At 40.7% G+C, this 16,645-nt stretch overlaps 1 protein-coding gene across 5 annotated transcripts; it reads left to right on the top strand.

The window, feature by feature from the left end:
• Positions 1-117: 117 nt before the first annotated feature.
• Positions 118-16,168, top strand: tcerg1a (transcription elongation regulator 1a (CA150)). Of its 5 annotated transcripts, none has more exons than XM_066649608.1 (21): positions 118-196; positions 1,234-1,444; positions 1,928-2,086; positions 2,219-2,516; positions 2,824-3,060; positions 3,658-3,720; positions 5,256-5,444; positions 5,917-6,026; positions 6,148-6,236; positions 6,642-6,802; positions 7,291-7,369; positions 7,960-8,095; positions 8,946-9,035; positions 9,573-9,691; positions 9,903-10,053; positions 10,867-11,031; positions 11,490-11,672; positions 12,392-12,565; positions 12,698-12,781; positions 12,881-12,981; positions 15,108-16,168. In XM_066649608.1, exons 1-21 carry the CDS (start codon positions 150-152, stop codon positions 15,307-15,309), a joined length of 3,048 nt encoding a protein of 1,015 aa, XP_066505705.1. In that variant the 5' UTR covers positions 118-149; the 3' UTR covers positions 15,310-16,168. The 5 variants fall into 5 exon arrangements, with proteins under 5 accessions (XP_066505705.1, XP_066505704.1, XP_066505707.1 ...); XM_066649607.1 differs by having other exon boundaries at positions 12,392-12,571; XM_066649609.1 differs by having other exon boundaries at positions 151-196; positions 1,237-1,444; positions 12,392-12,571.
• The last annotated feature ends 477 nt before the right edge of the window (positions 16,169-16,645 follow it).

Genomic DNA, 16,645 nt, shown 5'->3' with positions numbered 1-16,645 from the left:
ACGTTTGTATTCAATGATATGGTCAAATATATATCTGTTTCAGGTGGATTAGAGAACATTTCTGCAAAAATTAGGTGTATTTTTTATCCACTGGTTATTACTCTGTGGAGGCGGAAACTCGTCACTGGGGCTTTTGTTGTTTTCCTGTAATGGCGGAGCACACGGAGGGAGAGATCCTTGCATTCAGCGGTAACGGGTGAGAAATTTAACACTATTACGGCACTTAACCAGTTTATCTCCACACAGGATAACAGAGGTCTGCTGTCTATTTACCAGCCACCAAACCTCTCCTTCTCCTCTGGGTCTATGAGCTTTCTGTGTGAATGAAATTTGTTGAATGCTCATCGGCTAACTTCGCCAGCCCGAGGTGTGGACAATACCGAGTATCTCCGCTATTCTGACAGGACAGAGGGGCAGCTTTCCGCTGTATTACTGCATCACCCCACTGTTCTTAACCGCGCAATGTCCAGATTACAAGCATCTATTGCTAGTTACTATTATTATTATTATTACTACTATAATTTTAAAATTGATCTTTTACACAAGCGTCGCAGAAAGGGGGATGTGGTTCATGACTAAGACACCCCCCCCCCCCCAAAAAAATTAAAATAATAATAATAGAGAATTAAATAAAACCCCAATTTTACAATTTTAATGAAGTATGTCTGAATTATTTTTCCTAAACACTTTTAGAAGAACACTTTTAACCCTTAAAATTTCGTTATAAGAAGCTCGGGGGCTGCTGAATGAGAACATGAGCGCTCTCCTGCATTCACAGACTGCTGAAGGTGTTCTCTGTTAAAACAAAAGTTCCTTTTTAATACAATGCCTGTAAATACTACTCAGATTAGACTGGGTCTAGACGAGTCCTACACAGAACATTTCAAACATCTGTGAGACAGTCTGTAATTTAAAGTGAAAAAAAAAATCTACAGGCTATTACTTAGGGGCCAGATTTCAGCAGTAATATTAGTGCACTGATTCAGTATTTCCAGCACTGATGGAATATACCATGCCTATATGAAGAACACGTTGCATATATAATAAATACACTATTGGCCACTTTCTATGTTTTATATTTGTATGGTACATTTAGCTTATTAATAGGAATTGTGCATCACATTTGTACTCCAGTAAAACATTTTGCCTGTACTTCCCCATATCTGATATCTACAACTTACTTGCATGGTTTTTCTAGCTTTCTAAAAGTTAACTGAAAGTCTGTTTGTCTAGAAGCCAAATGGCGCAGTCAGCACCTCGGTTCTCCACAGCTGCGTCTCCAGCCAGCACAGGTCTGCAACGCAGACAGCCGCTCCTCAGCACACCTGCAACTCCACCCTTCACCACTGTGATGAGGGGCCCTCCACCTCCAGCTCGACCACAATTTGGACGCCTGCCCTTTGATCCCAGTGTCCCACCACCCATAGCGACACCTCATTTACAGGTACTGGGCTTTAGCCTTCACTGAACATATCTGTCCTTTTCATAAGTACATGCAGGTTACCCAGAGACCTCTTATAGTTAATAAATTCACCAGCACCCTTTGCTAAAATAGTCTGTCAGTTTGTTACAAATGGTGTGTATAATTTAAAACAAATAAGTTTTGCCATTAGAGGGTTATAAATCCCCCAGCACTGAGCTTTGGATACATGGAACAGCACGTGATGAAACACCATTGAATGACACTGAGTTGACATAGCGCAGGTGATTTGTAGCTAATTATCCACAATAGACTGTATTTGATAAAAACTTCACAGCCTTGTACTAATATTGGTGGTAAAGACTTCCCAGAAAAGTAGCTATTACTCAAGAAAAGAGGGGACAAATGTCTTATTAATATTTCTTTTAACTGACTTAAGATCATCAGGCATAGGAAATGTTCATAGAGCACTAATGTCATTGTTGTATTGTTTTTCTGGGTTCCAAGAGACCACCATTTATACCGCCACCAGTTGGCAGCATGCCTCCCCCTCCTGGCATGATTTTCCCCCCCGGAATCCCACCTACAGCCTCAGCCACGCCTGCTGCCCCAACACCAAACGCTACAGAGGAGATCTGGGTAGAAAACAAGAGTCCAGAAGGAAAGGTATGAGCCTGAAACAGAATGGCCAAAAGGGTTCACAGAGTAATATATTGAATGTTCTGTGTAAAATCTTAAGTAGGTAAAACATTTTTTTCAGTTTTAAGGGTGTTTTTTTTTTTAATCCTTTGTAATCAGGTATACTACTATAACGCACGTACACGAGAGTCAGCCTGGACAAAGCCAGATGGTGTAAAGGTGATCCAGCAGGCTGAGCTTGCTCCTCTGATGCTGGGCCAGGTTGCAGCTGCCACTGCTGCAGCAGTCACAGCTACTGGTACAGCCTCCAGCACCCTCAGCCCTTCCTCCAGCATCACAGCAGCAGGCTCCAGCATTGCACCTCCTCACACTACTCAGGCTACTTGCACAGCCATGACCTCCACCTCCACTCCCAGCACCACCACAGTCTCGCCACTCCTACCAACGCCTGGAGCAGGTTAATAACAAGCTTCTTTAAGTTAATGCATATCTGTGTGTGCTTACCTAAAAAGAAGACAGATTTATTAATGTATTAAGGTATTAATTAATGATCTAAATAAGCGATTATATAGCCTTATAGAAGATATCTGTTGTGTGTGTTCTTGTTTTGTATTTGCTATTGTAAATAGTAATGGTTAGCTGCACCATAATGTGAGGTGTTATATAGCACAAATGTTTAAACATAGCAAGGTATTGAATATGTGAGTTTTACTATATTTGGCTCAGTCTGTGATACCTCTTTCTGCCTGATTATAATCTTGCAGTTCCTGAAGGTGGTGAGCTAACTTCTGTAGTAACTGCCCCTCCTACTGTGGCAGTGACCCATGTAGCTGCTATCAATCCCCCAGCAGTAGCAGTCACTGTAACTACTGGTCCACAGCCTCTTCCTGTGGGGCTGTCCCACACGGTGCCACAGCCCACTGCTGCCATCCCAGCCTTCCCCCCAGTGATGGTGCCACCTTTCAGAGTGCCCCTTCCAGGCCTGCCCATTCCTCTGCCTGGTAGGTTGTATCTCTCATTTATACACCACTTCATTGTCCCTTTTGGATACCTCCCCTCTATTCATCAACTTCCTTGATTTGCTTTTAAATCTGCATCGTTCTGTGCTATTCTTCCTTTCAGAATGTAGTATTTTACTAACAAATATTTTAGAGCTCAGAAAACCCAAACTGGTTAGCAGTGCAGTTTAAGTAGCACCACTCAATGATATTTTCAAGCTATGGTGCATTTGGGCAAACTCAAAACAGTGTTTTCTGACAGTGGTGCATAGGTAGGAGTATTAGTCACCTTGACAATATTATACAGTTTTACCAAGCCAAAGATTTCAGCCCTACTAGTGGTCTTGTCACTTTTTTTATATTTTGAGGAAAAAATACCAGAATCTGACGCTAAGCAGAGTTCCTGAAACGTGATATCTGCTCTTTCATTAACACAAATGTAAGGTCATGTTTCTATATATAATTAAAACATTATTAACACAAGGATAATCTTACTGACAGAATAATGCATCTAGTTTTTGGTAGTTTGCCCTGCCCAGGACACTGTAGTTGACGTCTGTCTTTCTTTTCCATCGCTCTGTGCTTGCTTGATTCTTTTAGGTGTAGCAATGATGCAGATAGTCAGCTGTCCCTATATAAAGACTATCTCTCCAAGCAAAAACGGTAATTTCCTCTATATCTCCAGTCGCTATTCTCTGCTAGTCGGCATGTTGGTGACATTGTGCATCTATGCTTTATGTATTGTATTTACTTACAGAGGTCCCTTTATTTCCAAACAATTGTAATGTAAGGCTTTATAAAGTACATGTACAGACATTATAGAAGTTTTAAAGCAGACAGACAGCCTAGTTACATTACTTTTTTTTAAGAATATTACTGGAAATTAATTTAGCCTCATTTGCCTTAAAATTCTTTTTTTAAATCCCAACCTACAGTTATGGAGTTTATCAATAACACCATCTCACAAGCTTGTATCTTTCTTGTGGGTGTGAATTGCTGTTTGTGTTCTCTGATTGATTGTGCTCCTCTGTTTTCCATAGTGATTTATTTGTTGTATTGGTGTGTTTCGCTGTGGCATGCATTGGTGTTTTACCACCATAACATGAAATGCTTAACCCTGTTTGAAAAAATAATAATGCAGCACTTTGTATTTCTAAATACATTAATCACAAACAATAAAATATTGCAAAATATGCCCTGGGGCCGGATTCTCAAAATGTTTTGGATAAATTCAGTACAGCTGGGTTCTAAAGTGATTTCAAGACACATTGTCACAGTCTCCTGTGTTTCTTCTGGTTTGAGTCAGTGGCAAAAACTTACTAGCTCCACAGACTCTTTGGAGATAGACACCACATGCAAGATCAGGCTGTGGAGGTGTTGTCTGTTATGTTTAATGTTTATTGTTATAGGCATTAGCAGTTATATGCACTGAGTAAACAATAACAACAAAGAAATTTCTTGAAATTTATTCTTACTATGGTATGTCATGAATATTTTTGAATGTCCTATTCTCCTTTCTAGAATGTTATACGAGTGGTCTCAGGTCTCAGGTTAAGAAGACCATGAAATCGTTTACAGTTGTTGCTTATTTCTGTGAAGAGTTCTGAATCCGGTCCATGCGAAATAAAAGTGCTTAAAAAAAAAAAAAAGTGCTGTCAGGACCTTCTGAAACAGTCTGAGGGCTGGGTATGAACTTGTTAGCTACAAGAATGGTCAATAAATAAATTGGTGGATGGAATCAAGCTGTTGCATAATTTTGATTGTTTTACTGATTGGGGATTTAAGTAAAGAAAGCTAGGTGTAGTACAAAAACATTTAAAATTTAATGTTTGATGCAGAGTATTGTGAAAATCACCCCTCGGCATGGCATTGTTTCATGTTAAAATGGGATGTGCCTGTTTTTTTTTATATTATTTACATTTAATTATTGTGCCATATTCACACAGACAGCAGATTAGACAGACACAAAATTTTCCTGAACAATTCTAGAAATGTCACTACACCATATAGCTTCATTTTCCTCCTACTCTAACATCATTAATTTCCCTGCAGGGATTAATAAAGTTTTATCTTATTTTTGATTCATCTTATGAAGTGCTTGTGTGCATAATTTGCACTACATTCAACATATTTAAAAAAAAAACTATTTAAAAAGTATTTGTATTATTTATGCGTATATATGTGTGCATGTTCTTCAGGTATGCTTCCTGGCATGGCACCTCCCCTGTTACCCATGATGCCTCACCAAATGACAGTCGCAGCAGCCTCCTCAACTCTGGCCCTGTCAGAGTGGTCGGAGTTCAGAACTGCAGAAGGGAAATCCTACTATTACAACAAATGCACGCTGGAGACCACCTGGGACAAACCAGCGGAGCTCAAAGAGAAAGGTCTGGGAACTTTGTGTGGAAGACTCACTGCTAACACAGTTAGAAAACTGCTATAATGTCCCTGTGTACAAAAATCAGGCATGGCTTAAATAAGCATTTGGTTCAATTAAATTGTTGGAATGTCTGAAGGCTTGTTTGCTAGAGTTTAAAACTGCTTGACCAAAAGGTAGTTGAACCTGCTTAAGAGAAACACTATAATTAAACAATTATTTTTATAGTTTACACACACTATAGCTCCAAAACTATAAAGTATATGTCATGTCATTGCAATGACACACATTAAAATGGATCATTTGCTCAATTAGCTGTAAACAGCATGTTGTCACAAATGGTCTTAGAGGTGTTATGCCCACTGACTCTGGGATGAAGCAGTTGCAGAAAATGAATGAACAAAAATGAATGTCAAGGCTAGCTATTGCTCTATACTGAATGTCTGTGCATGATGTTTCCTAACTGTGATGCTCTGTAACAGAAAATGAGCTTGAGAAAGCCAAGGGCCCTATAGTTGATATTGAGGAGCCTGTTGTCATGGAGGTGGATGAGGGGAGTCCCAAGATTGATCCACCTAAAGAGAAGAAAGAGGTAAACTATTGTTATATTGATATTTAATATTTCTGATAATTAGCCTTCTTGGATGAATTAAGAAAATGTTGGACCGGAATTTGATTCAGTTTTTTTGCTGAATTGTTTGCTTGGACTCTAGGAGCCCAAGGAGTTAGAGATGACAGAAGAAGAGAAAGTTGCCAAGAATGCCAAACCTGTAGCAACCACCCCAATTCCTGGCACTCCATGGTAGGCAAAAGCAAGACACACAACTACATTCAATGATAAGGTTACTGTCGATCTACAGTGGTTTCTAGAGATAATAGGATGTGCATCTGCATTTAACATTACTTATCTTTTTTGTTCTCTAATTATAACCTAGTCTCCTGTCTACTATTTGAATGCATGGCAAACTTGGATCTGAACGTATTGGCCCTTAATATGTTAACCTATTGGACCTTTAATTTACACATACCGGATTTGTTCTGAGTTATATGTTGAGAAAGTGCTCTCTGATTTAAAACTAAATAAATAAATATATAAGACAAAATAATTAGGAATTTGCTACCATCTATAATTGTAGTATTGCTATTCATCTAATCTGTGCTTAACAACAAGTCCTTTGATTGGGTTTATATTGTGCTTTCCTGTCAGGTGTGTGGTGTGGACTGGTGATGAACGTGTATTTTTCTATAACCCCACAACACGCATGTCCATGTGGGAGCGGCCAGAAGAGCTGGTGGGACGGGCTGATGTGGACAAAAGCATTCAGGAACCGCCACACAAGAGAGGCTTAGACAATGGCCCCAAACTCGGTTAGAATCCTCCAAATCCACACAAATAACAAATATTGATTACTTTCATAAATACACCCACTGACTATTTCTTAATTAAACCACTAAATCAAGGATATCAATTATGCTTTGCAGTTTTCTTGCACATTGCCCCATCACAGTCTATGGAAAGAAATATTCACAACCCAATTTAACAATAGAAACTATATTGTCCCACATTCTCAAATTTTCTAATGTTTTTTTTAATGGAATTATGAGGCATCACATTGCAGTGGTAGTCCTGCTGAATTCAGTTCAGTTATGGTAAATTAAGTCCAGACAAAGGACTGCAGGTGAACCTGCATTAATTATGAATGTAATTATCTTAATTATTATATTAATAGTTGTCGGGTCAGAGGGCAACTTTTGTTTTTGTTTTACTTTGTTAATGACCTGCTTGTTTCCACCTTTATTTCCAAATCTCCTGTTGCTTCTGACCTCATTTCCTGTATGCCTGTGTGTATAAACAGTAATCATTAAGCCAGAATTAGAGTCTGCATTGACCGAGGACACAGCAGAGGATGAGCCCAGCAAGGCCAAGAAAAGAAAGTGAGTTTCCTTGTGTTTTGTCTTCTCTCTTCTTATTATTCACTATAACTGTTGTGGATTATGTGGTGATTTTCAGTAACAAATATAGTATGATACCGTTATTATGTAATATGGGAAAAATGAAATATCACTTGTTTTTGTCAAACATGTTGTATGTTGAAAAGTTCTCAAAGACACAACAAGACCAAAATATATTAACAGAGACACACAGGTCTGTCCCAAAACCTAGTGAGCTGCCTAAGTAGGCACTCTTTATGTATTCAACTGTTTAATTGGCAGCATTCTAATGGACGTCTGTCCTCATGAGGCAGATTATTGAGAAGCTCTAATTAGAAAGCGATTGCATCATGGCTTATTCCCACCCACTGTACACAACCGGTGTTTACTTACCCCACCAGCTAGTGTCGTCACAGTGTTTCAGTTCAGACAGCTCACTAAGTATTGGGACAGACCCATTTTTTCACAACAGTACCTAGTCACTGATTTCCCATCAATGAAATCCATGATAGCAGCTCTTTTCATCTGTTCCTTACCACATAAGTGTTCTTAATTTTTTTAAATAACCTTAGACTCTCTTCTTATTGTGATAGAGTGGAGGACAAGAAGGAGGCAGAACTGGAAAAAGAGGCAGCAATGGAGGCTGAGCTGAGAGCGGCGAGGGAGCGAGCTGTGGTGCCACAAGAAACAAGGATGAGCCAGTTTAAAGACATGCTGTTAGAGAGAGGGGTAAAAACACAGCACATCAGTCATTCCATATATGCTGTCATTACTTCAGTGTAAACTCACAAGATCTGATCTGGCCAAGTATGTAACATTTTAACCTGATATATATAGTGAAAGTCTGATTAGCATTGTTCATGAAGAGAGTTTATTTTCAGTGACTGAAAGGTTAAACCTATTGCCTTAGGTCTCATTAAGATACTCTTTGACCTTCCAACTTATCAGAGCAACATTGATCAGCCTTGTATCATCTGCTCATCAAAAGTCTTTTAACCTCGCTATGCTTGCCGGCAACATATTTGATGTATCTCAAATTAAAAAGTAAATCACCACACTGAGTATGGGCCTAAGAGCTCTTTAAGGCACTAGCCGGGAGCTGTTTGCCCTTTGCCCGTGTGTTCTATGCCACAGATGAAAGGCAGCTTTAGTGCAGTCAAAAGGGCCTAGACATCAAGGCGACCCCCACCCCCCTCCATTAGCTCCTGTGCTGTGTGCTTAAGAGAAGCCATACTGTAGCATGTACTGTAGTCACTGCAAAAGCGATAGAGGGACAACTACCACTCCCCTGCTGTCCCCGGCTAATTACACCAGGCTTGTCCATGCCAATTAGCGTGGGGAGTGCGCTCAAGGGAGGCGCAGGGCTACCCCGCAGAGTGTGTCATTCATTAGAGATGCTGGTGTGGGGCGGGGGATGAAACGCAACGGGGGCACACCCTGACTCTGGCACCCCAGGAGGGTGGGGCACTCAGATGAGCTCGCCTGCTGAACACCCTGCTTGTTAGAATGGGGCTAATTAAGATGGAGCTCAAAATTCCCTCTCTTTGTTTTTCTCATTTCCTGTCATTATTCCTACCAGGTGTCAGCTTTCTCAACCTGGGAAAAGGAGCTGCATAAAATAGTGTTTGATCCACGGTATCTGCTGCTTAACCCCAAGGAACGAAAGCAGGTATGCACACCCTCTCGAGTTTTGTCTTGGTAGTTTTTGTTTTTTTATGTGAACCACACTTACTTCTATAATATGAACAACAAGGAAGGGACCAGCTGTAAATGACCTCAGTGCTTTTTTGTTTAAGGAAATCTCAGATATATCTTGATGCTCTGAGTTTAACATTGTCTCAGAGTTTATTTTTCACACTACAACTGACCTCCAACTTGATAATGCCAAATTTAAGTTCTTAAAATGTCATTTTCAGCTTTTAAAGGCTTAAATTAGTATCATTGACATCATTCTTGAACAAACAAAGAGGGCCCTTGAACACTGATACAGACCAACACCTTCTTAATGTGTCAGTCATAATTACCTCTCTTCTGTATGATACAGTAAATAAATGTAAGTACCAAGCATTGCCCCATAAAAGTAAAATGATTAACAACACAATCTCTGCTTAAGTTTGAGTGTGATTCTTGCTCCACCATCGTTCCAGGCAGCTCTTAACAGACGGCCTGCTTAATGTGACTCTACTTCTTGCTTTTCTCTCTACAGGTGTTTGATCAGTATGTAAAGACCCGTGCTGAGGAGGAAAGGAAGGAGAAGAAGAACAAAATCATGCAGGCCAAAGAGGACTTCAGGAAGATGATGGAGGAAGCCAGACTTGGAGTCAGGTTAGAACCAGGACAACTTCAACGACTTTGCTCGCTTTTACAAGTTTCATGTAAGGGTTAAGCTAGCAGAATGTGTCCTTATTTTCTGCTGTTAATAACTTTTTTTCTCTTAATTTAGGCATTATGTTATTAACAACAAATAAAATGTTCATTAAAAAACTAAAATATGTGCTTACTGGATTAACTGTGTCCTTTTGTTTCCTCCTCACAGAACCACATTTAGTGAATTTGCAGCAAAGCATGCTAAAGATTCACGATTTAAAGCCATTGAGAAGATGAAGGACAGAGAGGTCATTTTTATTGAATTTATGACCACTCTCAGGAAGAAGGAAAAGGAAAACACAAAAAATCGAGGCGAGAGGGTGAGCAGGAGGCTTCCACAAAACCATAGCAGCAACATTACCCAATGCTATAGATAAGAAAACAAAGTCTACAGGTGTTTGCTGGAGGGCTCCACGATAAGCTAAATGACACTATAGCAAATGCCTGCATATGCAATCAAACCACATTTATTGCTGAATTCTGAGTTCAGGAGTTGAAATATGCCCAGTCTGTGTATTCCATAGGCTCCACAGGCTGCACTTGCAACATGAAATAGTTAGGGTTAAGTACTGGGAAACTGTGCTGATTGCCTGTGGCAATTAAAGGTCAGCCATCAAACATTAATAGCAGTGAAATGTCACCTGTTGTGGGAGGGGTGATAGGTGATGAGGTGTGGGGGGGGGGGTCTGCACAGAATGAGGTTCACCAGAGGATGCCAATCTACAGCAACTCTTTTAACAACAATGCTAACACAGAGCCTAATGACCAGTGGACTGGGTCAGTCTAGGCCACCAGAAACCAGCAGGTCCTCTCCTTTGAGAAAATATATGTCAGCAGCCTTTTACTCTGACTCAATGGATACTCTTCATGTTAGTAAACAAGACACATGTGACTGCATCTTCTCCAACCTATTAAGTCTCTGGTGGGTGTCAAGTTAGCTCTGTGGCTTGTTGCACTATTAGCTTGGAAACTTACAAGATGCGTGCACAGCAGGGGAACGCTGAAGTTTTTGTAGCGTTGTACAGTGGGAGTTTGTCTTAGCAATCAGAAATTATCCATTGTTTCTGTTATTGTTAATGCACTAACAAACTAATACCATATTGAGAAGCTAAATATTGTCCATGTTATTTCAGGTGAAGCAGGACTTTTTTGAGCTGCTGTCGGATCACCATGTGGATGGCCAGCAGCGTTGGAGCAAAGTTAAGGAGAGAATGGAGACGGATCCTCGGTACAAAGCAGTGGAGACATCAGCTACACGAGAGGAATTCTTCAAGAGCTTTGTGGAGAGGCTCACCAAGGTAGAGGAGACTTCATCCACAGATTGTCTAACCAGGTGTGCAAAACTTAGTCCAAATAATGAGTGGATGGAAATTTGAACATTAATCAGCTGTAGAAATGTGCTCTTTTATTGTTTACAAATTACTTACAAAATGTTGACACACATCTTTGATCAAAGCTGTAATAATATGTGAATATAGTATAAATAATAATAATATATTTAAAAGTGTTTTACCAAACATTCATGACATTTCTCAGTTTGAGTTAGCAGGTGAAATGAAATGGGAACACAAACTCAGGTTGAATTGTGCTCCCAGTTAATGGAAAAGGAAAGACAAAATGGACCGGTGCAGGCATTTCAGGATTGGCACTGTAATTAAAACAAAGGGACACATTGCTAAGTATCAGAAGAGGTGCATCCAGCATATTTTTATGTACTAGGCTCATAGTTTATTCTTTGCTCTTATTGCTGCTCAAGAATTCAAATTCCGATAAGGAGAAAGAACTGGAGAAGCAGGCAAGGATTGAGGCCAGTCTGAGGGAGAGAGAGCGGACAGTGCAACGCTTCCGGTCTGAACAGACAAAAGAAATTGACCGGGAACGAGAGCAACACAAGAGAGAGGAAGCAGTCCAGCACTTCAAAGCCCTCATGTCTGATATGGTAAGACACATGGCTTATCGGTCATACACAACCAGTATGATTAATATAGTTCTGCAGATTACACATGTATAAGCAAATAATAGTGTCAGTCTGCATGTGTAAAGGTGTATAGCAAGATGGTTTGTGACCTCATTATCAAGTATTTTCTGAGCTGAATAAGGTGTGTTAGATTTTTTTTCTGGTTTGATGCAGCTCATCTAATTACTATGCCCTTCAAGAATCAGATGTGTTTTCCCTGCGTTCTCACCTGATTAAGCTAATCAGCTAATTAACCAGCTCTTCCTCAGTCATAGCAGATATATGACAGCAATCAAAGCACAAAACCACCTTCCAGGTTTGATGTTTACTTTCAGCATTGTGGTGAAAAGTATTAGAAAATGATATTTTAAGATACACATGTCCTTAAAACCTTGTAGTTTATCGTAGTTTTCCACCTTCATGATACACCATAGTCTTTAAAGCAGAAACATGGGGGCATGATTGCAATTGATGCAGTAGTGGTTACGTGTTTAATTGTGTTAACGTGGCTAGTATGCTTTTTAGGGCCACTCCCGCACTCACACCTTACAACAGAATGCTGAAGCAGAAGGAAGCCATGGCAGCTGTGATCATCTTAACACTTTAGTTCTTGAATAGTCTTCACATGCCATCTGTGTACAGTCACTCATACTTATCTGCAATTGTTAGATTGCTTTATCTATCATGTTTCTCCATGGCAGGTGAGGTCATCAGACGCCACCTGGTCTGAAACACGGCGCTCACTGAGGAAGGACCACCGCTGGGAGACGTCCTCACTGCTGGAGAGAGAGGAGAAGGAGAGACTCTTTAACGAGCACATCGAGGCACTGGCCAAGAAAAAGAAGGAGCTCTTCCGGCAACTTTTAGATGAAACGGTTACTGTACGACTGCAATTAGCTATTTTTTTTTTTTTTGCTTTGAGACATTTTAATGTTTACTAATGCTTAGATTTGCCACTGTACTTGGGAAGTAATGGCACAGCTGACCTTGCTGTTTTCTTCCAACAGGTCACACTGACATCAACATGGAAAGAGGTCAAAAAGAGCATCAAGGACGATCCAAGATGTGTAAAGTTTTCTAGCAGTGATCGGGTAGGGACAGTCATTACTCTGTGCATTATAAGTAGATAGTTGGATTGGGGCCAAGTAATGTTCCTTTTAATGTCTTCTTTTTTTATTTTTTTTCCCCAGAAAAAACAGAGAGAGTTTGAAGACTACATCAAAGACAAGCACATCACAGCTAAAGCAGACTTCAGAACTCTGCTGAAAGAGACCAAGTTCATCACATACAAGTGAGAACCTTTTAAATGACCATTACCTGATTAGCTCATGTTAGCTGCTTAGACATCAAACACTTAACAAATCTATACAATAAGGCAGTGTCCCTTCAGTGACATTACTTAGCAATTAATTTTTCACACAGGGGACTCTGGCCAATAGTACCACGGTCATTGCCTTCATTTGAAAGAACTATTATGAAGAGTGGTTGCAGTGGAAAATGATAAACTCCTGTTGTCGATAGGCTTCATAAAATGTAACTGACATATATTTGACATGTACCCCATGCACTGACCCCTCCCGCTGGTGCGCTGGCCTGAAGCATATATAACTGTGCTCTGATATCCAGCTCACAGTTTTAAAAATGTACTGGTGACTCGCAAATTTTAAAATTGGCCCAAAAATAAAGATTATTTGGCTAAATCAATTGGCTGAAGCGCAGCACAGTCTTGCTGTGGGGTAGTGGTGTGTGACAGCAGCAACAGTGGCATGCTGCACAGACAGGGCTCATCTGGAGGCTTTAATAACCTTAGAAACTCCACTTGATTTTTCCAGCATGTTTATTTTACTGTGTTAACAGCAAAGAGGAGGTAAATACGAATCCATTTACTTAAAGGGAACTTATAATAATACTAATAATACATTTAATTTGTAATGCACTTTACATTTCAAGGAAATCTCAAAGTGCGACAGGATAATCAGAAGCAATAAAAAAATCCATTAAGAAACAAGTAAATAAAAACAAGATGCAAAAAAAAAACCTTCTACGATTGTGGGGAAATGCTGTCTTCTGTTTATGTTCAGGAGTGCTGCGTCTTTTAAGGTGGAATGGTATATTTGAGAGGAAAAAACTAGTTTATTTCACTGTTTGTATTACCACAGAGACTCATTTGTAATCAAGTAATCAAAAAATAATTATCCATTCATTATCTGTAAGCGCTTAACCAGTTCAGGGCCTACCTGGAATCATTGGACGCGAAGCAGGAATACACCCTGGAGGGGGCGCCAGTCCTTCACAGGGCAACACACACACACACACACTCACACCTACGGACACTTTCGAGACACCAATCCACCTACCAACGTGTGTTTTTGGACTGTGGGATGAAACCGGAGCACCCGGCGGAAACCCACGCAGACACAGGGAGAACACACCAAACTCCTCACAGACAGTCACCCGGAGGAAACCCACGCAGACACAGGGAGACACCACACTCCTCACAGACAGTCACCCGGAGGAAACCTACGCGGACATAGGGAGAACACACAACACTCCTCACAGACAGTCACCCGGAGGAAACCCACGCAGACACAGGGAGAACACACCACACTTTTCACAGACAGTCACCCGGAGGAAACCCACGCAGACACAGGGAGAGCACACCACACTCCTCACAGACAGTCACGTGGAGGAAACCCATGCAGACACAGGAAGAACACACCACACTTCTCACAGACAGTCACCCGGAAGAAACCCACGCAGACACAGGGAGAACACACCACACTCCTCACAGACAGTCACCCGGAGGAAACCCACGCAGACACAGGGAGAACACACCACACTCCTCACAGACAGTCACCCGGAGGAAACCCACGCAGACACAGGGAGAACACACCACACTCCTCACAGACAGTCACCCGGAGGAAACCCACGCCGACACAGGGAGAACACACCACACTCCTCACAGACAGTTACCCGGAGGAAACCCACGCCGACACGGGGAGAACACACCAACTCCTCACAGACAGTCACCCGGAGCGGGAAGGTCCCTGGAGCTGTGTGACTGCGACACCACCTGCTGCGCCACCGTGGCGCCCCAATAATTATCCAGTATTTTAAATTTAAATGTGGTCTAGAAAGGTAAGTAGACCGAATGTAGCTGGTGTGGGTGCTGGGGGTGTCTGTACAAAAACAATTTCAAAAATTCCTGATTTGCTGCATTTTATGCTTTCAGCAAAACACTTACACTTTATGCAAGTGTTTGATCTTTTATTTTTGTCCATTTAAAAATACAGCCTGAAAAATGAATACATTTATTGTTGAACTTCGTGATGTTTTTTTTGGAAATTAAATAGAATGATGGCTTCTGACTTTTTTGCATAAGCCCTGTTTCTCATTCATTATATCTCTTTTTTTCAGATCTCGTAAATTGATACAGGAGTCCGAGCAACACCTGACAGACGTAGAGAAGATCCTACAGAATGATAAGCGCTATCTGGTGTTGGACTGTGTTCCAGAGGAAAGACACAAACTCATCATGGCTTATGTAGAAGAGCTGGATCGCAGAGGACCCCCTCCACCTCCCACTGCCTTTGAGCCTGCCCGACGCTCCACTAAGTGATCCATACACAAACATCCTCCAGAACTCCAGCTTTTTCCACCAGTAGCCTTCTGACTGCCATCCGTTCTTTAAGCTCAGTCATAAACTTTTACCATGGTCCCTGACACTGAGTCTTATCCCAGTTTATGATACGATCCTCATCTGTTGTTTCGAGCACATCTGAATGCAGTGTGTCTGATAGACAAGTGGAGGCAGTCATGCTGTTAATGCGGTTATGGCTTGAGTGGCTGCTGAGAACAAATGTCAAAAGCAGTTAGAGTGGGAGTGTTAGCTGGGATTGGTTCCAGACCCAGTCAAACCCACTTGATGCCCACTCTGGCATGGTGGAAGTGTGCATTAGCACTGCAGGGACATGCAGTGCCAGAGAAAAAAAAGCCCAGATGTGTGGTTGGCAGAAGAACAGTGACTACCTGAACCCCTTCAACTGCTGTTTTTTTTACCAGTTCTGCATTTCCTCTCCTTGGCTACCTGTGGCTTTATCGTGATCCTGCGTTCCTGTCCCGAATCAGCCATGCTTTCTTGAGTTAGCTTTTGTATTAACAGTTCTGTTGTAGAAATTGGGAAGGTCCCCAGTTTCGTTCTTATCTCTGGTGACTGTGGTCATCCAATGGGGTATTCAGCTACCGAAGCCCCAATGTGCATCTGTCATTTTAACTGACAACTTGATTCAAATGTAAAATATATTTTAAATAACTGATAGGTATGTATTCATCAGTCATTAGCCGTATGTGATGTTGGTCTGTGCAAGCAGCAATTGTTGACAGTCAGCTCATAGTAAGGTTTAATTTAATTGTTCTGATGTTTTTGAAAAGACGACTTTTTTGCTGTATTTCTGTACGAGTTGACTGGAATAAAGGCAACATACTTTTTTTTTTTTTTACATATTTTATATAAGGCTTGTTTCATATTGTTAAGGTTTCAATGTTCTTCACAGACACAGAGATTAAGAAAGATATTAACATCAGCGTACTCATAGGGAACATAGTGAAATTTATTTAGAACATTTACAAAACATATTTTACATGTCAGTATGCGAAGATACCATGATATAAACCTCTATACGGTCGAATGGAGCAATATACAGGGAGTTCCCATTTCTAATTCAGCATTCTAGCCTAGAAATGGCTATTTACAGGCTTTTAATAACAAGTGCACACAACATACTGATGTGACTTACGCATAATTATTATAACATATTTAGAGCAGTAGGAAAATACTAGTATTAGCACTAGTGAAAATAGAGCACTTTGATAGATCATCGCTGTCAAATGAAAAACATGCAAAATGCAAAAAAGTAACATTTTTATGAGAAAGAAAATAGAGTGAAATTTAAATC

Source organism: Hoplias malabaricus, chromosome 17, assembly GCF_029633855.1.
Source record: "Hoplias malabaricus isolate fHopMal1 chromosome 17, fHopMal1.hap1, whole genome shotgun sequence".
NCBI classification, from domain to species: domain Eukaryota; kingdom Metazoa; phylum Chordata; class Actinopteri; order Characiformes; family Erythrinidae; genus Hoplias; species Hoplias malabaricus.
Note: the sequence above shows the minus strand (reverse complement) of the source record. Positions and strands in the feature narration are given on the sequence as shown.